This window comes from Eschrichtius robustus, chromosome 2, assembly GCF_028021215.1.
Source record: "Eschrichtius robustus isolate mEscRob2 chromosome 2, mEscRob2.pri, whole genome shotgun sequence".
Lineage (NCBI taxonomy): Eukaryota > Metazoa > Chordata > Mammalia > Artiodactyla > Eschrichtiidae > Eschrichtius > Eschrichtius robustus.
Window position 1 is genome coordinate 59,239,143 of NC_090825.1, and position 26,625 is coordinate 59,265,767.

General features: G+C 43.2%; 2 protein-coding genes across 7 annotated transcripts in view; one reads left to right on the top strand and one right to left on the bottom strand.

Annotated features, from left to right (window-relative positions):
• The window catches only part of ANKDD1B (ankyrin repeat and death domain containing 1B), a 55,770-nt gene extending 33,952 nt beyond the window's left edge, over positions 1-21,818 (top strand). Inside the window, 7 exon segments of the mRNA XM_068534833.1 lie at positions 4,420-4,518; positions 7,018-7,116; positions 9,660-9,758; positions 13,930-14,025; positions 18,023-18,244; positions 20,665-20,791; positions 21,757-21,818. Of these exon segments, the coding sequence (XP_068390934.1) occupies positions 4,420-4,518; positions 7,018-7,116; positions 9,660-9,758; positions 13,930-14,025; positions 18,023-18,244; positions 20,665-20,791; positions 21,757-21,818 (804 nt within the window).
• A 3,235-nt stretch (positions 21,819-25,053) lies between these two features.
• Positions 25,054-26,625, bottom strand: part of POC5 (POC5 centriolar protein) — a 40,669-nt gene continuing 39,097 nt past the window's right edge. For all 6 annotated transcript variants that reach the window (XM_068533476.1, XM_068533467.1, XM_068533460.1 and 3 more), the window contains exon 12: positions 25,054-25,379. In XM_068533476.1, coding sequence (XP_068389577.1) covers positions 25,236-25,379 — 144 coding nt within the window. In that variant the 3' untranslated portion in view covers positions 25,054-25,235. The remainder of the gene's footprint in view (positions 25,380-26,625) is intronic.

Consider the following 26,625-nt stretch of genomic DNA (forward strand, 5'->3'; position numbering starts at 1 on the left):
TCTTGGACATTCTTCACCCGCTGACATTAGTTAGTCTTGTTCTCCAGGAGCTTGCTTTGCACCCACCCAGGGAAGGGGAGGGGGTAAAGGTCGAGTCATTTCTGAGGAGGTTAGTGGGGAGAGATTGTGGATTTAGCTGCCTATGGAGACCGCCTCCATTTGGGCTGGGTGGAGAGGCTGCCTAGCTACCCTGGGTCCAGTGAAGACTTTCTGTAGACCCTAAGAATTCCATATTTCTGGAGGCCCTATCCTCACATCTTATCAAATAACTTTAAATGCCCCCGCATTCCACATTAAATACCTCTTTTCTTTTGCTGTAAATTATTTTTTAAAGGCTTTTTTATTTGTGCATTTACAATCATTTGGATATGATAAACTACCTTAATTTATGATTGACTCTGATTTCTTAGAACTCTGTGCAGACCTGAGAATTTGAGGGAGGTGAAAAAATTTAACCTACAAATTGTTTACAGTGTAATGAATACTTTATGAAGATTACATTTAGCAGTCAACGAAGTATGAACATGTCGATTAAATATTCACTTCAGTTTTGTGCTTTTCTTTTGGTATCTTGGAACCAACTTTTTTTTTTTTTTTTAAAAAGAATGGCATGACTTTTTTTAAAAAATTATTTTATTTTATTTATTTATTTTTGGCCGCATTGGGTCTTCGTTGCTGCGCGCGGGCTTTCTCTAGTTGCCGCTAGCCGGGGCTGCTCTTCGTTGTGGTGCGCGGGCTTCTCATTGCGGTGGCTTCTCTTGTTGCGGAGCACAGGCTCTAGGCACGTGGGCTTCAGTAGTTGTGGTGCACGGGCTCAGTAGTTGTGGCTCACGGGCTCTTGAGCACAGCAGGCTCAGTAGTAGTGGCGCACGGGCTTAGTTGCTCCCTGGCATGTGGGATCTTCCCAGACCAGGGCTCGAACCCGTGTCCCCTGCATTGGCAGGTGGATTCTTACCCACTGCGCCAGCAGGGAAGCCCAACCTTTTTTTTTAAGATTTCAAATATTTCTTAAGCTCTTAAAAAGTCTGTAGGCCCTACACACTGTGCCTGTTGTGCCTCATGGATGAAATGCCACAGATTCCTACAGCTCTTCCCACTATCAGGTTCCTGGCTTTGGGCTCTTCGCAAGCCTGTTTCTGTGTCAGATCTTTCCATTAGGGGGACACTTCCTACCATTCTGATCTCAGTCTAGACGTCACCCTATCCAAGAAGCTTTTCTTGATCACTCACTGGAAAGTAACCATCCAGTCATGCTATTTTACTTCTCATTGTAGCATTCTCATTGTCACTAGCTGATGTTATTTTTCTAATAATGTCTAGAATCTAATAAATGGGTTCTAAATCTACTGATCTACTGATCTACCAATCAACTGATTGTCCACCCCTACTGAATGTAACGTCAGAGATCTTGTCGGTTTAGTCATAGCCCCCGCGGTCTAACAGGGGGGCTGACACGTAATAAGTGCTCAATAATTTTTTGTGGAATGAATAAGATGATACTTGTGATTCTTGTACACATTTACTAGCTCATTTATTTTCCAAGTGTTGCTTTGGTTTGAGAGAAAGAGGTAGGATGGTGTGGTAGGCAGAATAACGGCCCCCAAAGATGTCCACATCATGACCCTTGGAACCTGTGAGTATGTGAGGTTACATGACAAAGGGGAATTAAGGTTGCTTTGCAGATGGAATTAAGGTTGCTCATCATCTGACCTTACAATGAGATTATCCAGGTGAGCCTAATGTAATCACCAGGGTCCTTTAAAAAGGAAGGAGGGGGCTGGCAGGGAGGTCAGAGGGATGTAACGTGAGAAGGACTCAGCACACCACTGCTGACTTTGAAGGTGGAGGAAGGGGGCTGCAAGCCAGGGAATGTGGGTGGTTTCTACAAACTGAAAAAGGTAAAGAAGTGGATTCTCCTGAAAGCTTCCAGAAAGGCCTTTATTTTCACCCAGTGAGACTCATTTCAGACTTCTGACCTCCAGAGCTGTAAGATAATACATTTGTATTGTTTAAGGCACTAAGTTTGTGGTAATGTGTTATTAGCAGCAATAGAAAACTAATAATATAGGTGGTTATGTCATTTTTACAGAGGAAGACATAGAGGCCCATCCTTGAGAGGCCATTTATGCAAGGTCATACAGGCATTTAGTATCAGCTCAGGCTAGACTCCAGTGGGTCAGAGCGTGTATCATTCCTGTGAGTATTTATACCACTTATCTATTACTTCATAACAAACCAACCCAAAGCACAGTGGCTTAGAACAATGCACTGTTATCTTTCCTGGCTCTGAGGGTTGACTGAGCTCAGCTGGGAGATTCTTACATTGGGCCGGGTATGTGGTTGCAGTCAGTTTCGGCCAGGACTTCAGTCGTTTGCAGACTTACCTGAGGTGGATGTCCACAGTGGCTCACTCACATGCCTGGCAGTTGAGGTCAGCTATCAGCTGGGGCTCTTGACAAGAGCACCAACGTGTGGCGTCTGCATTGCCTTCTCATAGCATGGCAGCTGGCTTCCATGATGTAGGGAGCAGAAGCTGCCAGGCCAGTTAAGGGTCACACCTGGAACTAGCACACTGTCACTTCTGCCATATTCTATTGGCCAAAGCAGTGACAGGGTCTACCCAGATTCAAGGGGGTGAAGAAATAAACCCCACTCCTTGGTGGGGAGTGGCAGGGTCACATTGCAGAAGAGCAGATTGGATGGGACATACTTATGCAGCCATTTTAGGAAAACATACTAACCTACAGCCTCCTTATTCTGAGGACCTGAAAATACTTTGCAGCAATCCTGCAATTACAGGACACCCCCTCCCTGGGATACCAAAATCCGAGGATGCTCAAGTCCCTTAAATAAAATGCATAGTATTGGCATGTAAGCTATGCACAGCCTCCCATGTACTTTATTTAAAAAAATTTTTTACTTATTGTTTTTGACTTCGTTGCTGTGCATGGGCTTTCTCTAGTTGCGGTGAGCGGGGGCTACTCTTCATTGTGGTGTGCAGGCTTCTCATTGCGGTGGCTTCTCTTGCTGTGGAGCATGGGCTCTAGGTATGTGGGCTTCAGTAGTTGTGGCTCACGGGCTCAGTAGTTGTGACTTGCAGGCTCTAGAGCTCAGGTTCAGTAGTTGTGGTGCACGGGCTTAGTTGTTCCGCGGCATGTGGGATCTCCCCGGACCAGGGCTCGAACCCGTGTCCCCTGCACTGGCAGGCGGATTCTTAACCACTGCGCTACCAGGGAAGTCCCCTCCCATGTACTTTACATATCTCTAGGTTACTTATAATAACTAATACAATGTAAATTCTATGTAAATAATTATAAATATAATGTAAATGTTATGTAAATAGTTGCCAGCACATGAGCAAATTCAAGTTTTGCTTTTTGGAACTTTCTGGAATTTTTTTTTTGAATTTTTTTTTTTTTAAATAAATTTATTTATTTATTTATTTTTGCCTGCATTGGGTCTTCCTTGCTGCGCGCGGGCTTTCTCTAGTTGTGGTGAACAGGGGCTGCTCTTCATTGCAGTGTGTGGGCTTCTCATTGCGGTGGCTTCTCTTGTTGCAGAACATGGGCTCTAGGCACACGGGCTTCGGTAGTTGTGGCACGCGGGCTCAGTAGTTGTGGCGCACGGGCTTAGTTGCTCCGCGGCATGTGGGATCTTCCCGGACCAGGGCTCGAACCCGTGTCCCCTGCATTGGTAGGCAGATTCTTAACCACTGCGCCACCAAGGAAGTCCTTTTTGAATATTTCTGATGCATGGTTGGTTGAATTTGCAGATGCAGAACCCGTGAATTTGGGGGACCAACTGTAATCAGTCAATAACTATTCACTGACCTTGTCTTATTGCAAGGCCTTTTGGAGGAGGGCAGGATAATCAAGAGCAGGCCCTGACCTAAGTAGTTCGCCCTCTAGCCTGGGCACTAAGTGAAGGAGAGACGCTAAAGAAGTTGAGTGAAAGGGCTGTGAGGGAACCTGCACATAGGCAGCAATCATGCTGAGTTCTGAGGTGGTACCTGCAAAGGAGAGAGTTGCTAGTAAGTGGTCAGGGCGGGAGAGGGTGGATGCACTTCTGGGGCCAATACCAAGTTCAGCTCTTTTGGCTCAAGGAGGGGGTTTGCAGGGTGTATAGAGCGAAGGCTTGGCCCTAGTCCACTTCGTACTTCCTGGAGAAGGGAAGCGGTTTTAGCTCATATTTGCCTGAGGCATGTGTTGTCTAGGACTCTGTCTCTTTTAAATGGGAGATACCTAGAAGCAACCAAAAGCACCCCCAGCCCCAAATGATCAGAAACACATTGAATTTTCTTTTTTAACTAGTCATACTATTTTATTGTATTAATTGATTACCATGGAATGAACACCAGAAAGCATGCTAGATTCTAATGGGGATCCCTCCCTGCCTTCTCTCTCCACCTGTCTTCTGCAGCTCAATATCAGTGCTTTGCAGATAGCAACCCGGAACGGCCACACATCCCTTGTCAGCTTTCTTCTCAGTGAGAACGTTGATCTGCACCAGAAGGTGGAAGTGAGTCTATTATGATAACATGGGCTTTGATCCCAGCTCTGTGAGTGCTGGGAGATGCTCCTTGCAGATGCATGAAGGGCTGGAGGGGGAGACAAGTGATCACAAAGGAGGAATTCTTTCTGGGAGGGCCGACTGACCTCTTTTGGAGACCGAGTCTTAATCTTAAGAAATACAATCCAAGGGATGAATTTTAGAAAGTCATTGAAGTTCCTGAACAAAATGAAATCTTTGTGTTTTAAATATTTACATTTGCTGCAGTTAAATTTTCTCATGTATCTAGAGATGCCAGTCTTGTATTAAATTTATCAGTCTGGGACAATGATGAAACTGCTGTTAATAGGAAGGAGAATGATTAGTTTTCCCCCTTCACTGACCGATCTTCTTTTTCTTTTGCAAGTCAGTCATTTGTATTGATTTAGGTTTTCTGAAGTTCGAATTGGCTTTGGTAGAATTAACAAAGGCCCTCTGTGCTGGAATTAGATGGGGAAACATTCCCCTATTTTTCACTCTACTTTCATTTCTCCTGTGAGAATATTCTTTTCTCTGATATTGCTTAGCCATTACTATTTATTGTATTAACTGGAGAGGAGGGATGTGATTTAAACCATGACTGGTAGTTTCTGGAGAATGGCATTAGGGGAATTGGTTCTGACCTTGCCTGGTCCATCCAAGGATGCTTCCTGTTTCTCAGGAGGAATTGGGCCCCAGCAAGGCCAATGGTCCCAGCAGGAAGGGCACTGCTTACATCCCTGGGACGAGGGATACGTTCTCTTTTTTCATCCTTAGCGCCTCTAGAGAGAAGGTCCTCCCTGAGCAGAAGAGGTCTGCACAGAAAGCTTTCCCCTCCTGCTGCCCCTCTGCCCCATCTGTCTCCCACTTCCCTTGCTCACCCTTGGACAGTCTGACATACGCAGACATAGCATTCCACCTACCCCTGCTTTCCTTCTCCTCTGTGTGCTGGTGAATCCCTTGCTAACTCACTACATCTCTCTTCCATCCGTCTACCCCTGTTTCCTGGGAAGGAGCCTGGTGCTGATGTTGGAGTCAGGAAGATCTGGGTTCAAATCCTGTCTCTGCTCCTTCCTAGCTCCGATGCCTCGCGGAAGTGATTTCACCTCTGTGCCTCGTACATAAAGTGGGGAAGAGAAGCCCTAACTGCTAGGGTGGTTGTGAATGAAAAGCTGTTAGCCCGGTGTTTCAAACAGAGTATAAACTGTAGGGGGAGTGAGTGAGTAGTAGGCACCATTAGGAGAATGTGCTGTATGTGCATAAATGATGCTGATTAATATCATGTACTCCGCTTGAGCAACACTGCACGCCGTCCTCGCCACCCACCTGGCAGCATCTGTGTTCCCTCTTCCCACGCGTTTTGCCTCTCAGCTCAACTACTGTTGTCCGCACAGTCTCACTGCATCGTCTGCCCCTGCTCTCTCACACCTGTACCCCTGCCCCTCTCCTCCCCACTAAATGCCCCTCACCTCGCTCTCTCACACCTTACCTGTGTTCTCCTCGCCTTTTTTCCTCCTTGCATCTGCCTTTTCTACCCCCGGAGATGTGTTTTCTCTCGAGCTTCCTGGGCCAGTGGCAGCTGGGTGGGAGCAAAGGCAGCAGGAGGTTGTGTGTGTGACCCTGGAGGTGGGCACTGAGCCTGGCAGGGCTGGTAAGAAGCCCGTGGCAGAGGTGGCTGAGCGCATGGCTGGAAGACAGGCGGTTTAGCCCCAAAGGAGGAGGAAAGGGGAGCAGGCTGCAAGGGCCCGGTGAATACGCGATGGCTGGACTCTACATCGGTGGGAGGGCTGAGCATGGACGGTGCCCCTGGGTGAGTGGGGCATTAGTCCCACAACGTGCTCTAGGGAGAAAGAGCCCAAGATCAGAGCAACTCAGGAAAGGCTGAAGGTGAATGCTATTCCTTCCTTGTGGCTATTCCCACTGCACTTTAGCTCTTTGAAGCCTCCGGCAAGTCCTGCAGTTAAGCTATTTAATATTTTCTTAGCCTTCATATTTGAGCTCAAATGTCAATTCTTCAGGAAAGCCTTTTCTGACTTCCAGAAAGTTTGGCCCTCGGCCCACACCCACATGTGCTCTCTTACCACTGTGCACTTTTCCTTCAAGGCACTTATCACAATCTGTAACTGTACTTTTATTTTGTGACTTAAAAAAAAATCAATATCTGCTTTCCCTACTAGATGAAAGATTCCTGAGGATGGGCCATGTTCACCACTGAACCCCTAACATCCTGAAAAGAGCCTGGCCCATAATAGGTGCTCAGTGTCAAGTTCTAGAATGAATGAAGTGGGAAAGTGGGTTGCTGGTGAGCGGGATTTCTGTACAACCTTGGCATGGAAGTGATTGCTGAAGACTTACTAAGGGCCTGCAACCACGTTGGGAAGTACCAGTATTCAGGAGATTATCAGGAAATGTCTGATGAAATGAGTCGCTTTTTGATCTCATTGATGAAGCCAGAATCTTTTGAATTTGAAATGTCATTTCTTTCTGCAGCCTAAGGAGTCCCCGCTTCATTTAGCTGTTATCAATAACCATATCACAGTGGTAAACAGCTTATTAAGTGCACGGCATGATATTGACATCTTAAATCAGGTAAGCCAAGCAAATCAGAACCTAGAGAGTCTATTTTCTTGTTTCAACTCAATATGTGTTTAGAGGTAGTTTTGATCAAGTTCAAGGTGCTCTAAAGATTCCTGGGAAGAATATGCACATTCATTTTTTTTATCCTTTTGCTTCTGTAAACCCCACTCCCACTTGCACACACATATTTTGTCTTTTTCAAACGCACAACTGGGATTCAGCCAGTGCGTTATTAAACTGTTCACATTTAACAGGCCCAGTACTTCTGATAGATAAACAGTAGCCCAGAGGTAAATTGCCGGAGGCTATTTAAATCAAAAGCTACTCCCCCAGTGTGAAATGTTGTAATTGGCAGGGAGCCCTTCTCCACAAGAAAGAAAGCTTTGTTTCTATGTTATAGACAGTAAATGTATCTTCTTTTTGCCCAAAGGCAAAAGAGACCTCCTGAAATTTTTTTAAAAATCACCATGAATTCAGACCACTGGAGCAGAATCAAATGCCGCATAAAAGGCATCCATCACTGGCAGGAAATGGAAATGCTGAGGTAGAAGAATTAAAAGGATGTGGGTGGGTGCTGTCTGAGCCAGGGCCTGCTCTGGGAAGGGCTACCCTCTTCCAGAGGTCAGGAGTGGGAAGGAAAACTCTCGGGAGAGGGCCCTTGCCAGAGCCCTGAGGGCAGATGAGGCTCTGGACTCCTCCCTCCTTCCTGGCTGCCCCTTCCCAGGTGAGGGAGCAGCCACGTGCGGTGGGCATGCGTGTCCTAACCCACTGTGTCATCCTCGGTTTCCTCATCTGTGAAACCAGAGCACTGAATCAGATCTCTGCAGTCTGCTCCAACTCCAGCCTGTGAGGTCCCTGGTGCCCTGAGCTGAATGGGGACTTAACTCCCCGTCCGTCCCTTCCTTCCCCAGAGACCGTCCTCCTCCCTGGTCTTTTACTATCCCAAAAGTTTGGGGGAAGAAAATCTCTTATTTTTAAACATACATATGTATTCAACTATGTTAATGCCCCACATCTTTCCTCATGGGCAGAGTCTTTGCTCTACACATGGACAGAACACACAGTGATTCTGGCTTCACCAGAACTGGCTAGATCCACTGCAGTGAAGGAGGCTTGCTAGGCTGCCACCCAATTATAGAACTAGACTTTAACATTTATGGTTTTTGTTAGACCAGGAATACACACAATATATAAAAGTAAGAAAACATCAATAAGCTAAAAACTTACAATTTGTTTATAATCCCCCCAAAGAAAGAGAACTCTGTTAACATTTTGGTGCATTTCCTGCCTTCTAGACTTCTAGCAGTTTTGCCACAGGGAGATTTTATGGGTATTTGATGTATGACACTTGTGTCGCTGTTCCATGTTGGTGTACACTTTTGATAGGTCTGTCAGTGTAAGTTCGATGTCGTGGATAATGAGCCCCCAGAGGGGCACATTGCCACCTAAAAGTGGGTCTTTAGTAAATGCTTGTTGATATTAATTATGTTAACATCCCAAGCATGTTGACCATATGCTCTAGTAGCAAGAGTCCTGGGCTAGATGCTACTGCCCAGCTGTGTGACCCTTGGGAAGTTGCTTCCTCTCTCTGGTTTAGGAGTTGGGCTAGATTATAACCAATGTTCCTTTCTGTGCTAAAATTTTAGAATTGTCTTCACATCAGCATTCCTTTCAGTGGGTGGTTAAGATGGGTGATTTTCTTGTGATTTCATATATTTCTCTGAAGCATTCTTATCCTCTTCATGGGAAAGTGGTTATTCAAGAAAGAAATTAGAAGTCTTGCACTCCTTTATACACTATAATGTAGGAAACTTACAAAATAGAGAAAAGCATCGAGAAGCCAATAAAAATAAGCTCTAATCCCTCCGTCTAGACATTATTATTCTTAACATCACCAATGCATTTCCTTCTTTCCCTCTATTTTTTTCTATAAATTGAGCTCAGCTAGATAGTGTTATTTCCTAAGGTTTTTAATGTTGTATCATAAGCATTTTTCATTTTTAAAAATCTCTGAAATTATTTTTTATTGTGGCAAAATAAACATAAAATTTACCATTGTAACCATATAAGTGTACAGTTCAGTGGCATTAAGTACACTGACAATGTGCATAACTCTCACACCATCCATCTCCAGAACTTTATCTTCCCAGACTGGAACTCCACACTCATTGAACAATAACTCCTCATTCCCTCCTCCCCCTTCTCCTGGAAACCACCATTTCACTTTGTCTCTATGAACTTGACTACTCTAGGTATCCCATATTGAAATCATTTTTAAAAATCATGTGTGACGGTTGCCTACTATTCCAATATGTGGATATACCATAATTTATCTCATGAGTTTCCTTATTAAACATGTAACTTCCTTTCAATTTTTCATTGTTATAAATAACACTGCAATGAATGTCTCCTGTACCTGTTTAAAAATATGTGACCTTATCTATTTTCCCTTATGCCTGTGTAGGACACCTTTGCTTTCTCTTTGTCTTTTTACTATGCAAGTTTTTTCTCTCCTTAACATGCTTGGATTACATTTTTGAACTTTCTCATGTCAGAGGCCGCAAACTCCTTTGCATGTAGCTGCTGATCTTGGAAATGCGGAACTGGTGGAAACCCTGCGGAAGGCGGGCGGTGACCTAAAGGTTGTTGACAAGGTGAGTTCATGGGCTTCACTCTGTTTAGCTGAGCTGGTTGCTGAGTCCTCCCTGTCGGCTGTAAGCCTTGAGAGGTAGTATTACCACATCCTTTGTGAAATGGACACAAATTGGAGAGACCTTGTATCTTGATAGTAACATCCCAATTTTAATTGAGATAAGTTGGTAAGAATTTTTACTCTCAACAGTAAAATATACATTTTAAAAATTCAAATTATTTATTAGTTTTTTTAAAAGATGATAGATTCACATGGTTCAAGAATTTAAAAATTAGTAAAGGTTTTACAGTAAAAATTTCCCATCTACCCCGTCCCTATTTGTCTAGCTCTCATACTATCCTTGCTATACATACCTATTATTGTAAGTTTCTTATGTTCTTGCCAGAATTTCTTTATGCATATAACAGCAAACGTAAATATATTATATTCTTATTCCATTCCTCCATCCTTTTTACACAACTGTGGATACCTATGCATATTGTCCTACATTTAGCTTTTTTCCCTTACCAGTATAAAGCAAAGATCATTCCATATAAGTACATGGAAAGTTTCTTCTATTTTATACAGCTACATAATAGACTGTGGTGTGGTTATATCATAATTTGTTTAGTTATCAACTGATGGGCATATAAGTTGTCCTTAAGCTTTTGCTATTATAACTAGAACTGCAATAAATAAATTTATATGTGTCTAAACTTGTTTTTTAAATTTATTTAAAAATTTTTAATTGTTGTAAAATGCACACAATATAAAATGTACCATCTTGACCATTTATTTTATATCTTTATTTAATTTATTCATTTCCTACTTTTTTTTTTTTTTTTGCTGTGCTGCGTGGCTTGCGGGATCTTAGTTCCCCAACGAGGGATTGAACCCGCACCCTTGGCAGTGAAAGCTCGGAGTCCTAACCACTGGACTGCTAGGGAATTCCTGTAACCATTTTTAAATGTCCATTTCTGTAGTGTTAAGAATATTCACTTTGTTATACAACCAATCTCCAGAACTCGTTCATCTTGCAAAACTGAAACTCTATGAACAACAACATTCATTTCCTCCTCCCTCAGCCCCATTCCACTTCCTGTCTCTATGAATTTGACTACTCTGGGTACCTCATCTAGGTGGAATGGTACAATATTTTCCCTTTTGGGACTGTGTCCTCAAGGCTTAACCAAGTTGCAGCATGTGTTAGAATTTTCTTCCTTTTTAAGGCTGAATACTATTCCCTTGTATGTATATGCCACATTTTGTTTATCTGTTCATCCATGGATAGGCATTTGGGTTGCTTGCACCCTTAGGCCATTGTGTAGGTGTGTTTTTAAAGACAGCTTTGTATCTTTCATGTGACGCAGTTCCGCAGGCTCAGCCATGGCAGGGTTGGGGTTCCAGCTTTACTGAAAGGTGTAGAAGAAGACACTGTGTCCCCCCTGGCTAGGTACTCACATCCTAGCTCAATCCTCCCATCTCCTTTGTGAGGCAGACGAAATTATCCCAGTTTATAAGGGAAGAAGAGAATTATCCCCCCAGGCTAGGTACTCACTCACATTTTAGCTCAATTCTCCCATCTCCTTTGTGAGGCAGACGAAAGTATCCTGGTTTATGAGAAGATTTGATGACATCAGGGCCATTGTAAGAGGCAGAGCTGAGCTTCAAAGCCAAGGCTACTGGCTGCTTGGCTGCCCAGCACTTCCAGAAGTTGCAGTTTTTCCTTGCTGCTCTTCGCCCTCACTAGTCATCAGCTCAGTGCATCCCTTGTTCCTAGTGCAAGCCTGCGTCCTCCCTAGTCTGTCCTCCCTAGAATCACACATTGCATGTTTGTGGGATCTGAAGTAGTGATATGTTATTTTACTTGTCTCCGTCAGTTTTCTTTTTCTGATCATGAAAGTAATACAATTTGGAAAACATAGAAAAGCATAGGGGAGGAAAACACGATCACCCATATTTCTATCACTTAGGTGGAATTCCACCATTAGTGGCTCATTAACTTCTGTTAACATTTAGCATTAGTATTAACATTTAACATTTGTAGCTAAATGTTAATAGCTTCTCCTGCTTTCTTTTATTCTACTTTGTCAATAACATTAACACCTCCAGGGCAGTCTGGTGAGTAGAGAATCTATAGCATTGGGCAGGGAACTTATGTTGGGCCCCCATTGCAAGTGGACTGGATATTCCAGTGAACACGTTCTGTGCTACAGCTTGATTCTGTTTTCAGAACAAAAGCCACAGTTTCCTGGGCCTCTCAGTCTGATTTCCCAGATTTCCTTTCTCCTCTTCCCTCTTTTCTCATCGCGTCTGGTGCCTAGCTGGCACCCAGGACATATGTAATTAATGAATAAAAACTATCTTTTCTGCCTGTTCCCACAATTTTTACCAAAGATAAGTGACTGTTTCTAAGACTGAATTAAGGTCTGCTCTGGATGGAAAAAAAGGAGCCAAGTTTTGGTATAAAGCTGACTTTCCCTGTCCTCTCAGCCTGTGGCGTCACAAAGCTCTCCGAGGGCCACCCACCCTCAACAGCACAAGTATTTGGATTTCTACTCCAGCTATACTCCCTGTGAAGATTTTCCTATGAGCTTGAAACCTCTGGCTCCCAGAATGCTGCCTTCCCAAAATAGGCTAATTATGGTGATTCAGATGGCTTTACAAGCCAGAATTTAGATAGCATACAATTAGAGGCTTGCTAAATGCCTGCAAAATGCAGTTCTTCCTAATTTCATTACTGTCTCTTTCGATTAGACGCTGATTACTTTCAGCTCTAATTTTCAGGCTCACCTGGGTCTCAGTTCCTGGAGTAGCAGGCAAATCATTTGAATTGGTGGCAGTTGCATTTCACAAATACTCAGCCATGTGAGAGAATTATCAGGATAAGTTTCTGCATCTCTAAGCATAGAAACATGGGTTTCTGAGGTTGGAACTTCTTCCGAGGTTACTTCTGACCATTCATTTAAATTATCTTCAGGATCCCTGAGCAGATTTTTCATGGGTCATTTGGAAAACAAATGAGAACCACCATCTTTTATTTGGGAAAAAAGTGTAGATGTATAGCTTGTGCACTGCATAAAATCTAGGGGACACTGCTTGCAAAGCTGTGTGCTGTAGCTTTGAACTATATCCATCTTGACCAAGTTATGTCATTTGTAATTTGTATAAGGTACCATATGGGCGCCAGGCCATTCATGCCCCAAATTATGTCTAGAACAGCCTTTATTGCTCATTCCATTTGGTTAAGATTCCAACCCCAACCCCTCATCTTTGGTTAGAAGTGGTATGATATAATAGGAAAAAATTCTGGATAGGAGTCCAGTGAGCTGAATTCTGTATTATGTAGGGTTACCATTATTGATTGTATTCTGAATAAGATCCATCCCTTTTCTGTTTTATTACTCTGCCCTCCTCAACACATGGCTTTCACTTCTTGATCTAAAGTGGCTGTTCAGGCTCCTACCATCATGCAAGCATTCCACTGGGGGAGGAGGAAACTTTGAAGTTTCTTTTAAAGAAACTTCCCAGAAGTTGCATGTGCTGCTTCCATTTGCATACCATTGGCCAGAACTTAGTTCACATACCCAAGCGTAAGGGAGACCAGGAAATGTTCGGGGTGGCCAAGTGCCCAGCTAAAATCAGGAGGTCTCTTTTAGAAGAAAAAGGCTATTTGTGGTGGGTGGGGCATGGGACACTGACTAAAGCCTCTGCCACAGGTGGGGTCAGACTTTGGAGGAGAAAAACGTATGATTACGTTATTTGCTGAGGACTTCACAGTGCAGTGAGCCAGGGAGACCCTGCGGGTCTTGGAGAAATGCTTGGGTTCTCATTGATAGAGCAAGTGTAGAACGTTACCTGTTGATGTTGGGTCCCTAAGCCCAAATCCTTCCCCCTGCCTCATTGACACAGCACCTGACACTATCAATATCTAGCACCTCTTAGACGATTACCACACACAGCCCTAGACTGTGCCACACACAGTCCTAAGGACCCTATACGAGTTATCACACTTGCCCCTCACCACTACACAGAGGGGTAGTTATGGAGACCTAGGGAAGCTGAGGACTGGCCCAGATTTGCCCTGCAAGGAAGCAGTAGGATCAAGATTTGAATCCAGGCCCCCTTGTTCCAAAGCTAGAGCTCCTAACCAGTAGGCCGCATTGCCTGACTCTTTGATTTTTGGCTTTTAGCAAGGGAAGGCTGCCCTGGCTGTGGCCGCCAGGAGCAACTGCAGCCTCATCGTGGACACGCTCATTAAAGCCAAGAGGTGCTACGCCTGGAGAGAGGTAAGGAGGGCCGAATTCAGCTCAGTGAGGGCCTCTTCTGCAGCCCCCTCTTCTTACAGGGCAGGGTGGGGTCTGTGTAATTCTTTTTTCTGCTCTAGTGGGCAGGGCCCTGGTTAGTGTGTTATAGCTGTCCCTTCTGTCCTGTGCTGTCCAATTTGCGGCGTGGACAGCTGCCTCTCTTCCCCTCCATCCTTTGTCAGCACCAGTGGTTGCAACTGAAGTGTGCAGAGCTCAGTTGGGCCAAGCAGGCCAGTCCATGTTGGCTCTAAGGAGCCTGGCATGCATGCCCCGGGTGGTTGGCTGCTGGCTGTGCCTGCTGTCACGGAGTCTCTGGCTATGGTCCCTTCTGGAAGCTCCCAGACTCGCATTCTACTGAGTGGTAAGGAAGTTCATATTTAGGGTTTTGCAGTTTTCCACATACCGCTGTGCCAGCTACCCAGCACTCAAGTATTCTGCGATGGTCACAAAAACCTTATTCATCTTGAGAATACAAAAACTTGTCTCCAAGACATTCCTTCTGTCTTCTTTCATCAGTACTCCCTCTGATAGCTGCCACTCACGCAGCTTCTCAGTAGAATGCCCTTCCCTCCAAGATTCAAGTCTATGCCCTCGGGCAGGAATTTCATCACCAGACACCACCCTCTGCTGCCGTCCTAGACTGAATGTCCACTCTGGTCCAATAGGCTGGAGCCAGAATTTAGGTCCTAGTCCCTCACATGTCTACCCCCGAGGAGCCTTAAGCCCGGACTGTTTTCTAATTTGCCAATCCTGAGAAATGTCCCTTAAATCCTTAAGGGGCATTGATTTGCCTCCTTGATCGCAGTACTGTTTAATTGGCTCAGTAGTCCTGGTATATGGGCATCAGTTTAAAGGCCACACTATCCTCCCCCGACTTTTCTTATTTGCCTGTAGGGCAAAACAAAACAAAATAACATTTGACAATTAGAATTCTGTTTAATCGCTCTCCTTCCTCCTCTTATTTCTAGTCTCTCTTCTTTTTCCTCTTGCTCTTTGTCCTAGCCTCATTCTTGTTTTCTTAGATCATCACTGTATTTTATTGAGGATGACTTTCCCAAGTTCCGTCTTTGTTTTCACGTTTTCTTTAAAAATAGGAATATTCATTGGTTCTATTTTTAATTCCTCTTAGCATTTTTAGATTCTTTTTCCTAGATGAGAATAAATTATTTTTCCACCAGATGAATAAGCCCTCTTTCCTAACAAATCTTAAGATGTGAGAGTTGGATGAACTTTGAAAATCATAAATAATGCATACATATAGCTGAAGCAGACCCCCAGAAATGCTAAGATTTGTTAACCCTGGTGACAACTGGGACCCTGAGGTCTGGAGTGGGAAGAAGACTTGTTTTTTTAATATACAGCCTTAAAAATTTTTTTTAACCAAATATATTTATTGTTATTTATTATTTAAAATTCCCTTTGTTATTAAACACGTTTATATCCTGGCCTAATATAAAATGGTTCCTAATGAAAAGATTAAAAAGATGATTGGAATTTCCCCTCTCATATCCATTTACCCATCTACCTAACCACCTAATCATCCATCATTAAATTCAATGGTTCAGGGCTTCCTTGGTAGCGCAGCGGTAAAGAATCCGCCTGCCAATGCAGGGGACAAGGGTTCGAGCCCTGGTCCGGGAAGATCCCACATGCCTCAGAGCAACTAAGCCCGTGAGCCACAATTACTGAGCCTGCGCTCTAGAGCCCGCAAGCCACAACTACTGAGCCCGCGTGCCACAACTACTGAAGCATGCGTGCCTAGAGCCCGTGCTCCGCAACAAGAGAAGCCACCGCAATGAGAAGCCCGTGCACCACAACGAAGAGTAGCCCCTGCTCACTGCAACTAGAGAAAGCCCGTGCGCAGCAACAAGAGACCCAAGGCAGCCAAAATAAATAAATAAATAAATAATAAAATAAATAAATTTATATTAAAAAAATAAATTCAATGGTTCAGAGGTAAATGGGAGCTTCCTAAAATCGTGGCTTATGCTATTTTAATTTCCTCCAGTTCTGGCTTATGTTATTCCTGCAAATAGTTCAGTGCTTTGCAGACAAGTTATTAATGCTTCCACTGACTGTTGAAAAAGACCTGGGCTTTCCAAATCCCTGGCCCTTTCTGTGGAAGCCTGAAGGACTGCCCAGGCCAATCCTGGAACGCACAAAGCAGGCATGTTTCTCAAAGAAATAAAAATGCTGTAATGCGGAGTTGAAAGCAGAGGCATTTTGTATTCTTCCCTTTAACTGGTGGTGTTTGGGGTTTTAATCTCCTTGGATTTAACATTTTCAGGAGATGGAACGAGGAGAAAAGGAAAAAGGGCAGTGCCCACAGCTCCCAAGTTTCTGGATCTCCCACCCTCGGCTTTACCTCTTTTAGGATTTCCTGGGGGCCAGGCACTGTGGGAGTAGAGCAAGGCTGGGGTGAAGAAGACCCTGAAAAAATTATGGGAAATGAACTCCTCCCATTCCTATTCCAACTTCTGTTCACAAAGTCCAGATATCGGAGAACGGTCTTGCTGTTCTCCTTGGCCAAGTTTCCCAGGAGTCTGTAGGCCTTCCGGAGGAGGTCACTGATGCTGTGAGGGTGCAGGCCAGTCCCTGCTGGTGGCTGGGGCACCAGCCTCGCCACGTTCTTCTCACAGGGCTCCAAAACCAGGTCCCCATATCCCTTTAGTCCACTTCCTGCCCCAGCATTGACTCCTGTATGGCTGTTCAGAGTACCTTTCACTGACTCACTTTTATTTAAATGAAAGATGAAGATAAAATTCACTATCTGTAAAAGAGGAAAGGAGAATAGATAGGAAGTCACAAACCTCTTGGTGGGCTCTGTGTCCTGCGTGTCCCTTATTCCCACTGTCCAGAGGAAGGCTTGTCTGGAGCCCTGCTGGCATGTGTATGACAAGGGCAGCCATAGGAAACCATGACCCCTGCTTTCACTTTGAGATTTTCTCCAGTTGTTTTGGTTGGATTCTATAGGACTCTGGTGGATTCTTTTTTGTTTTTTGTGAGTTTTTTTGGTGGATTCTTAAAAAGGGACAAAAGGAATCTTTGACAAATCAGAAAACAAGAATCAATCCAGGCACGGTGCTACTGGGCTGAGCCTGGCTGCAGGGCTGTAATACAAAATGATGTGGAGCCTGTGTTCTCCACTGCTCGGCCCCCAGAGTTAGGATGCTCATTTGCTCTCCTCCCAGTCACCAGAGAGCAGGATGCATGGAGGGATCAGCTATGGGGTCTTATCAAGAATACATCCAATCTGGGCCCCACTGAAACTTTGATGTGAGAAAATCAAACACCCCAAAGAAGAAAAAGGGATATGGTTGAAAGTAACGCCTTTAAAGATGCATTTGTTGTTGTGACGTTTCTGTAGTCAACATACCCCCTCTGTTTTCTTTTGGGGTGGTAAGCAGGCTGGGATAGAGGCAGGCGATACAGCATGGCAAAATCCCTCACATTTCCTGTGTCAGACAGACTCCAGCTTTCTTTCTTTTTTTTTTTTTTTTAATTAATTAATTAATTAATTGGCTGCATTGGATCTTCATTGCTGTGCAGGGACTTTCTCTAGTTGCGGGCGAGTGGGGGCCACTCTTTGTTGCGGTTGCGGACTTCTCATTGTGGTGGCTTCTTGTTGTGGAGCACAAGCTCTAGGCACATGGGCTCAGTAGTTGTAGCGCACGGGCTTAGTTGCTCCGCGGCATGTGGGATCTTCCCAGACCAGGGCTCGAACCCGTGTCCCCTGCATTGGCAGGCAGATTCTTAACCACTGCACCACCAGGGAAGTCCAGACTCCAGCTTTCTATTTCAGACATTTGTCTCTATCTTGGATGACAAAAAAATGATCCAGTTATAGTTAATATTGAAAACATAGTCTCAGTTACCATTCTGTGGGTTACATCTGAAAAAATATATACGTGTATACTCTGAAATAAGGCAATCAGTAGAAAATGTCTGAAATCATCTGATACAATTACCTTCAATCTAGGAGCATGGTGAGAACATCAAGGACCCATCAACCAGCTTTACTCTGATGTTCAAGCAAGATCACAGTCAGGAGACCAGGCACATTTGCAGTCTCCGCTGGCACCTGGCTTACCGTCAGCAGAAGGCCAACGAGTGGCAGAGGCTGGCCCATTTGTGGAACTTTACAGACGCCCAGATCAGAGCCATCGAGGAGCAGTGGTCAGGTCAGCATGGCCCAGGAGATGTGGGCAGGAGGCATTCGGTATTAGGAAGAGCCATCCTTACTGGTGCCCATCTTCCAAGTGGGTGTCCAGTGCTCTTGATAAGCAACAGACTGCAGGGGCCCAGGAGTGGGGACAGTTAGCTTAGGACCACAGAGGTGATTGGGAACCTTGCAGACGGCTAGTACTCATGGGAATCTGCAGTAGACTGAAGTTTGCAAAGGATGATTACTTTTATTGAGCCATATTGAAAAGGTGGCATTTAGCCTAGAAGGAAATTAAGGTTCCCAACTGAATTGGGCACGAAGGAAGCAAGGATTTAACAGTTGGCTTGTCACTGGGAAGCCACCTGATTTCTGGAGTTCCTTGAGATCATCCTGGGGTGAACTGATTCATTCCCTAACAAGAGGCTTACTGTTTAGGGCTTCCACACCAGGAAGGAATCCCTTAAACCAGGCCTGGGGCAAGGGGTTCTTGTAGATCATGGCCTTGGTGAGACCAGGTGTCCCATGAGAGACGTGTGGGATAGAGACCCATGGCTCTCTTGGTTAGAGGATTCCAAGCCATGGAATCATTTCAGCCAGACTCCAGCTGTCAGAATTAGTGAGGTCGGAGTCCTTAGCTTTGCTTTTTTATGATTTGACCCAAACCTAGGAAATACAGAAAGCTTGTTTGCATTATCAACTAAGTAGCTTTAAAAACAAAGAAGCAAAGACTTTTCTTGGCAAAACTTTTTATTCAGAGCACTGTCCTTACATGGCTGTCATGAGATGTGAACGAGTCCCATGCTCAGGGGGTGATCGCATTATTGATTGCCTGGGATTGGGGATAGCAGAACCACAGCCCATGGGCACATGCTACTTATACCACACACAAGTAAATTATGACACTTTTATTGCTAATTCTAAGGATACATTTTCACGTGAAAAAATGGAAGATAATGCATTGAAAATGTTGAATATTGACTACAGTTTCTAAAAAGATTTCTTTTCTATTGTTAAGATTTCTCCTTGTTGCTAATTAGGCACATAGTGTTCTGTGAAGTCTTTAGGAAAATGGAGTTGCCTTCTGGAAATTTCTCTTGACCTAAAAAATTGATTTGGAAATGTAGTGTGCTTTCAGAGTACTTGCCATCAGGATAAGGGGAGTTTTGATGTGTTTCATTCACATATTATGGAGGCCTAGAGTGTGTTTAGCTGTGCCAGGGGAAGATACATCAGCTCTGTAAGCCATGGTGCATGTTTGATGGAATTGATAATCTAGTTGGCATGATAATAGTAACATTCACAATCCAATTACATTGTAACCCTGGGTTATGCTACTGGCACAATGGAGTTGGTGGGCTTTTGAGCAAAGGAATGACACATTGATAATGGTAATTAAGAAAAATTAGTCCGGTAACGGCAAGATTTAAGAAAGGAACTGGATTCACCTAGGAGTACTTTTTTTTTTTTTTTTTAATTTATTCGGCTGCTCCGGGTCTTTGTTGCTGTGTGCGGGATCTCTGTGGCCGAGTGCAGGCTATTTAGTTGTGGCATGTGGGCTCTTTAGTTGCAGCTTGTGGGATCTAGTTCCCTGACCAGGGATCGAACCTAGGCCCCCTGCACTGGGAGCGCAGAGTCTTAACCACTGGACCACGAGGGAATTCCCTAGGAGTACATTCTTCATGCATATAGTTTGTTCTCCCTGAAACGCCTGCCCCTCTAACAGTCTGTGCAGCGGATTTCCTCCCCATAGCTCAGGCCCTCCTCATCTCGGCATCTGGCAGAGCTAGGAACCTGGCACGGGTTTGTAACTGTGACCTCCAGCCGCGAGTGACCACGGTTCCCATCTCCGTATCCCAGCACTTCCCCCAACACCTCTCAGGGGTTAGGCGTCTAGTGAGATCTGCCCCGTGAAGAGCCCTGGCCTGGCCAGGGGTTGCAGACTTCCACCAGAGGAGTTTCCTGGAAGCTGGACCGGCAGGTGGGTGCATGCTGGCTGCTTAGGGTGTGGTTCACGGGCAGCAGCAGCAGCAGGACCTGGGAGCTTACTCACCTGCAGATCTTCAACCCAGACTGGCTGAACCAGCATCTTCACTCTAACAAGACCCTCAGGTGGATTGCGCATGTTAAGTTTGAGAAGTGCTAGCCTCTAGCAGTGCCACCTGAACGTTGAAGAAAAGCTCCACATCTCTTTAAGATTGTCCCTCCCCTCTCTCATCTTCAGCTTTCGTCTGTGTTAAGCACAGCAGGTGCGTGGCAAGTGCTGAGAGACTCCAAACTCTGGTCCCCCTAGAAGTACCAGTGAGGTGACTGGAAGGGCTTTCATCCACTGGGCTTCTTATCTCACAGCTGCCAGGGGAGGAATGAACATGCAACCACAGTCATATGGAACTTGCGTTAGAACTGAGTTCACAGTAAGGAGGAGTCAGCGTCTGCCCTTTGTGCTTGCCACGGGGGAGGAGAGCTTCCATGAACACGGCCACGGGGCTCTGCTCATCTGGCTGCACGGGGCCCTGGTGACACAGGCCACGCCGGTCAAGCACCTGTACGAAGAGCTGGTGTGCGCGGGCTTCTCAGAACTAGCTGGTGAGTTACCATTTTCAACAGATGAGAACTTCCGCTCTCTTAAAATGGTAGGGGACGGTCGGCAAAAGTGCTCCCCTGAGCCACAGCAGTCCCAGCTTGGTGTCAGAACATGCAGCTTCTCCTATGGTGACTTAATCAGCACTGGTCCTGTTGTTAGCCTGGTGGTTCTCAGTGTCATTCCCTGCTGGGCACTTGAAAAGTGTAGGAGCGCTTTTGTGTGTGTGTGTGTGTGTGTGTGGGAGGGGTGCGGGTGGGAGGACGGGAGCAGGAGTGCTAAACCATCTTATAGGACAGTGCTCTACAACTGAGAATTGTCTTGCTCAACATGCCTGTTCCTCTTGGGAACTCTGCAAGTTAGTATGTTTGAAAAAGTTATTTCTGTGCTGAGAGAAAAGAGCAGACAGGCAATTACTTTGCCAGCTGGGATTACTGCTAAAAATCACTCTGCCAAAGACCATACTGTCAGGGAAGATGCTTTGGAAACTTATCACCATTATTTTCACTGGTGTAGTTTTACCTGAAACTGAGAACATAAATGCACATCAGATCACGGATCCGATATTCAGTTTCAAGCAGTGGTAGGTACGAGGAATAGTGCATGGATTATGCCTACCTTCCATGACATTATCCTCATAGCTCTGGGTTTGTTCCCTCAATTTTGAACTTATTCACTTCTATGAAAGAGTGTCCACAAGAACTCTCAGGGAAGACTGAGAGGCAGCCCACTGCAGTGGGTGAGGGCATGTACTCCGGAGCGAGACTGTGTGAGCTTATAGCTGAACTCCAACAAATAATGGGCTGTGATTTTGAGCAAGTTCTGTACAGAACTCACTCTGCCGGCATTCTCAGTTATTAACTAGGAAAGTGTCTGTGTTAAAGGGCTGTTGTGGGATTAATGGTGCCTGACATGTAGCCAAGTACTTAATAAATGTTAGCTATTAATCATGTTATCTCATTTTTTCCAGAAAAGATTCGTCAGTTTAAAAGTGAAACTGACTCAAGGCCCAAGAAATGTGCAGTTTCATAAATGCCTAAAGAAATTGTATTTAAATGATTTTCCATTCAGTATTCAGTCCTCTTAAATTCAGTTCTTGAAATAAAGTTGTTCCTTTAAGAATAAAGAACTTCCCCGTAAAGTTCTTCCAACAGTAGTATTGATTTTCCTTTCAACTGTGAAGATGGCAGTGACAGGATTCTCTAACAGATGAAAAAATGGTATTACACTTTCCAACCACTGAAAAGTCAATTTTTTGGTTTTGCTTACGGCAAGTTGTATATGATTTTCCCATTTCTGTCATTTGATGCAACATAATATGTGATAACATATCTAGTGATAGAATAACCTAGGATTTTGTATATCATGTTTTAAAAAATTATGATGGTGGGAACATTATGGTAAATGAAAAAACCCAGGGTTTTAGAATAGACAGACATGGTTTTGAATCATGGTTTTGCCATTTATTAGCTGTGACCCTTTGGGCATGCTAACATTCAAGTTCTCAGATCTTTAGTTTCCTTCTCTATAGGATGGGGGAAAGGTCTATCTCTTCTATAATATTGAGGTGATGATGAAGGGAGAATGCCTGTGAAATGCCTAACACCTCATATCCATAGTATTGAAATCACTAATGGTTATTTCTATTTCATAAGAGAAACTTGCTTTGGAAATTTAGTTACTGTTGGCTTTAAATAACACCTATGTGTAATATATCACTTAAGACCAGAGGTGTATGCTCCAATGTTTTTTAATCTCTTGGTGATGTAATTACAGGTGATTTTCATTATCTTTGTACTTTTGGTACTTTCCAATATTTTAAAAAATATTAACCACACATTATTTTTGTAATCTGAGAAAGTTCTGAAATATGAAATCAAGTATCAATTTCTATCAGCTTATGTGCACCTGTTCATTATAATTTAAGGCTCTCCATTATCAAATTCTGACTCTAAGTCTATAAGACCAGAAATAAAATCACGAGCAATGTCAGTCCATTTATTATATCATGAATTTATAGTTCTACATCTTCATCTCATGCTGATTGTGAATGGTAAGCTTAATTTTAAAACAGGTAATATGTTCACATGATTATAAAAAGTTTTTAGAAAGGTATTTAGTGAAAAGCATTGTCCCCACCTGTTCTTCAGTATGGCCAGTTTCCACTGACTTTGCTTCAAAATCTGGGTAACCTCTTTATGCAATAAGCAGGAAATATGACTACATACTCTTACTGCTTGTTTTAATTGTTGAATTTAAGTTGAATTAGGCTAACACTAATTACTTGGTGCTGTAGACAATATACAATTTCTAGAGTTTAGATTAAAGCTTTAAAAGATGCTTACAATATTCTTTTTTTAAAAAAAAAAACCTATTGATCTGTGATTTAAATTTATTTTATTTATTTTTGGCTGCATTGGGTCTTCATTGCTGCGCACGGGCTTTCTCTAGTTGCGGCGAGCGGGGGCTATTCTCTTTGTTGTGGTGTGCGGGCTTCTCATTGTGGTGGCTTCTAGAGCCCAGGCTCAGTAGTTGTGGCGCACAGGCTTAGTTGCTCCGTGGCATGTGGGATCTTCCTGCACCAGAGCTTGAACCCGTGTCCCCTGCATTGGCAGGTGGACTCTTCTTAACCACTGTGCCACCAGGGAAGCCGCTTACTGAACACCATTCCTAGTTGTCATGTAAGTTCCTTAAAAAGCAGAGCCCAAGACCAAAGTTTATGAGCAACTGCTTTTTTCAGGAGTGTAGATCCAAGGAAGCAGGAGTGAAGGAAAAAGGAAGTGAGATGGGGAAGGAGGGAGAGCCAAGACCAGCGTGATTTACCAAATTGGCCAACACTTGGTATCAGGAACAACTGATTATTTGACCTCAAGAATGGACTAGTGCATCTCAGGACAATTCATATGGGGAGAAAGTAAGAATTGATCTGTTTACCCCAATGGGATGTTAATTCCAGGCTGCATATGAGTGGAGCCTGCCGGTATCTCGACTCTCTGAGTGGACAGGGACGCTCTGGGGAGGAGCATGCCCATGGTACGGGCAGCAGGAGATGAGGTGCTGCTGATTTGTGCTTATTGAAACCCAAGAGGCGCTGTCTGCCACCAGTGGTAGCTGGCCACAACCCAAAAGAAGCGCTGCATAAGAAGGATCTAATACTCTTTAAGACACAGCCAGATACTTGTATAGTTCAAAAAAGCCTCGGTGTGTCCTTAAGAAAATGGGATATTTGCCAGTCTCACATTGATTCCCTCATGTCCTATTACAACATGAGGCAATAGAAAAACTATTTCCAATAGTAAAGTTAGAGCACAGGGCTAGGTCATGTTCAGACTGAAAGAGGCTGAAACCATCCACTTCTGTTAAAGATATGGAAACTGAGGCTGTTCACAAGTTCCTCAGAATCCACTTTTTTTTTTTTTTCAGTTTTTAAATTTTTTAATTTGTTTCAAAGTTAAACCCAAGACATATTGACTTCACTGGGAAATCCAGTGAAGGTTTGCTGAATTGTCCAGGGCTGTACCATCACAGGACAATGTTTGGATGTTCAGAGCAAAAAAAGTTTCAATGCTATAGAGTTTCAAAAAGGTAAGAACATTTGAAATAGGATCATTCTAACAGGAAATTTCTTTTTTTTTTTTTTAAGATTTTTTTTGATGTGGACTGTTTTTAAAGCCTTTATTGAATTTGTTACAATATTGCTTCTGTTTTCTGTTTTGGTTTTTTGGCTGTGAGGCATGTGGGATCTTAGCTCCCCGACCAGGGGTCGAACCCACACCCCCTGCATTGGAAGAAGTCTTAACCACTGGACTGGGAAGTCCCAATAGGAAATTTCTTTTTGGTGTTTCTGTAACTCTGTTATTGTGCTAGTAAAATATTTCTTCCCTTTAACATTAAAAATTATTCATAGGTATTGCTATTCCCCCCCTATTTTTAATTGTTAGAGCCCCAGAAAAATGAGGACTAGTATATTAGAGTCAGAAAAAAAACTTTGTGATAAGATATTACTCTGGGCTTTTATTTTTTTAATTTTCAAATAAAAATACCTTACTTTCTATTAGTTTAAATAATTTTTTTAGTAAAGTTCTCTCTCAAAGTTTACTTGGTAACATTGGAAATGATTTAGCCTTTTGGAAATAACACTGCAAAAACAGGATTTATATACTTTGATGATATAATCGGTCACAGGTTGAACCTATTAAAAAAATTAAGGCTAGTTTCTTTTTTAATTTAAAAAAGTTTTACTTAATTGCTTATATAAAAAACCACATTAAAATAATCCTACATACAGTTACAAAGGATGGTACAGCTTGAAAAAGTCTCTTGTAATTTCGAGGAAATGAACATGATGTATCCATGATGTTCTAAGAATATGAAATTTTAAAAACTAAAGACTTCTAATTCTTAGTAAAGCCAGAAGAATTAAACGACCTCAATAGGAACATATTCATTTTAGTCAACCACTTTTATGGACTGAATGCTTGTGAGAGATTGGGTGTGAGTCGATCTGGTTCCGAGAGATCTGGAAGCTGAGGTACTACTTTCAGGGTGAATGGTCCGGGGATATTTTGCTGCAGTAGCTTGCGGAATGGTTTGCTGAAAAGGCAAAAATATGCTTCAACAATTCAATAAAATTATACATACTAAATATCATTTCATTATCTATAACTTAACCCAACAAACATTAGTACATGTATATTCCTATTAGGGCTTCCACTTAGAAAAGTCATCTTTAAAATACTTGAAGTAAAATTATATATATTATATCAAAACATTCACTGTGTATTTCAAAAGCTCTACGATACAGCTTTTACTTAAAATAGATGAATGGAATCTGTTGAAACAAAGATCCTCATGTCAGATTCTGCTTTAATAAGGTTTTCCCTTTAAAGAAAAGGAGAAATAACCTCTTTTCTTAAAGTATTTTATATAAATGTTTCTTTGTACATAAATAACTGGATAACCATTACAAATGGGAGAGATTCTTGCAACTAGGATGCAATTTTAGTTGCTAACCACCTAATCTGACCCTGACAAAAGAGCTATTTCTCCTTAGGGATGACGGGCAAGAGAACCTGTAGAAACAGATTCGTGGTACCACTGGCATCATGATCTACAAAACATGGCACAGGATGAAGCAGCACTAGGAGCAAGCAATTATCCAGCAGATGGAGCTCAAGTGTCAGAAATCTGATGAATGGTTTATTAGTAATAACTGTTTCTAGTAGTTCTAGTTCTTAGGATCCTGGGATAAAATGAAAAATAAAAATAGTACAGAGGACTGCCACTGTGCCTGTTACACAATCCAAAGTACGTAATAATGGAAGCAGTTTATGGCTAGTGAATTTGTGCCCAATTACTGAAGAGTAATTGAACATACTAAATAAACAAAGGACAGTTTGAGAGATAAATATCAGAAACAGGGGTTGTAAGTCTTTAGTTCCTTGGTTTTTCTTCTGTAAAATATCATTCCAATCAGTACAAAAAAACAGGTTGTCTGAATTAAAAATAAATACATGTGTGCTCTCTTTATATCTCCCTTACCTTATGAATGGACAGTCTCTCTCCCCCTATCCCTTTATAAACATCATATGTGCTGATAAAAATAGAAATGAGTTAATTTCTTCTCATCTTTGATACCTAATCTCACATTTTCAAAAATACGTAGAGAAGTCATCTAAGGACTTTCAGAGGCTGTCCAACCTATGAAGGCTAAGATGATCCTCTACCCTCGATGTGTTCCATTTGGACTTGGTACCTCCATCTCAGTCTGCCACTTCACTGTGGTCACACTTTACCTGAAGCTAAATTTAAACAATCAATCCAGCTTCTTTTGACTTAA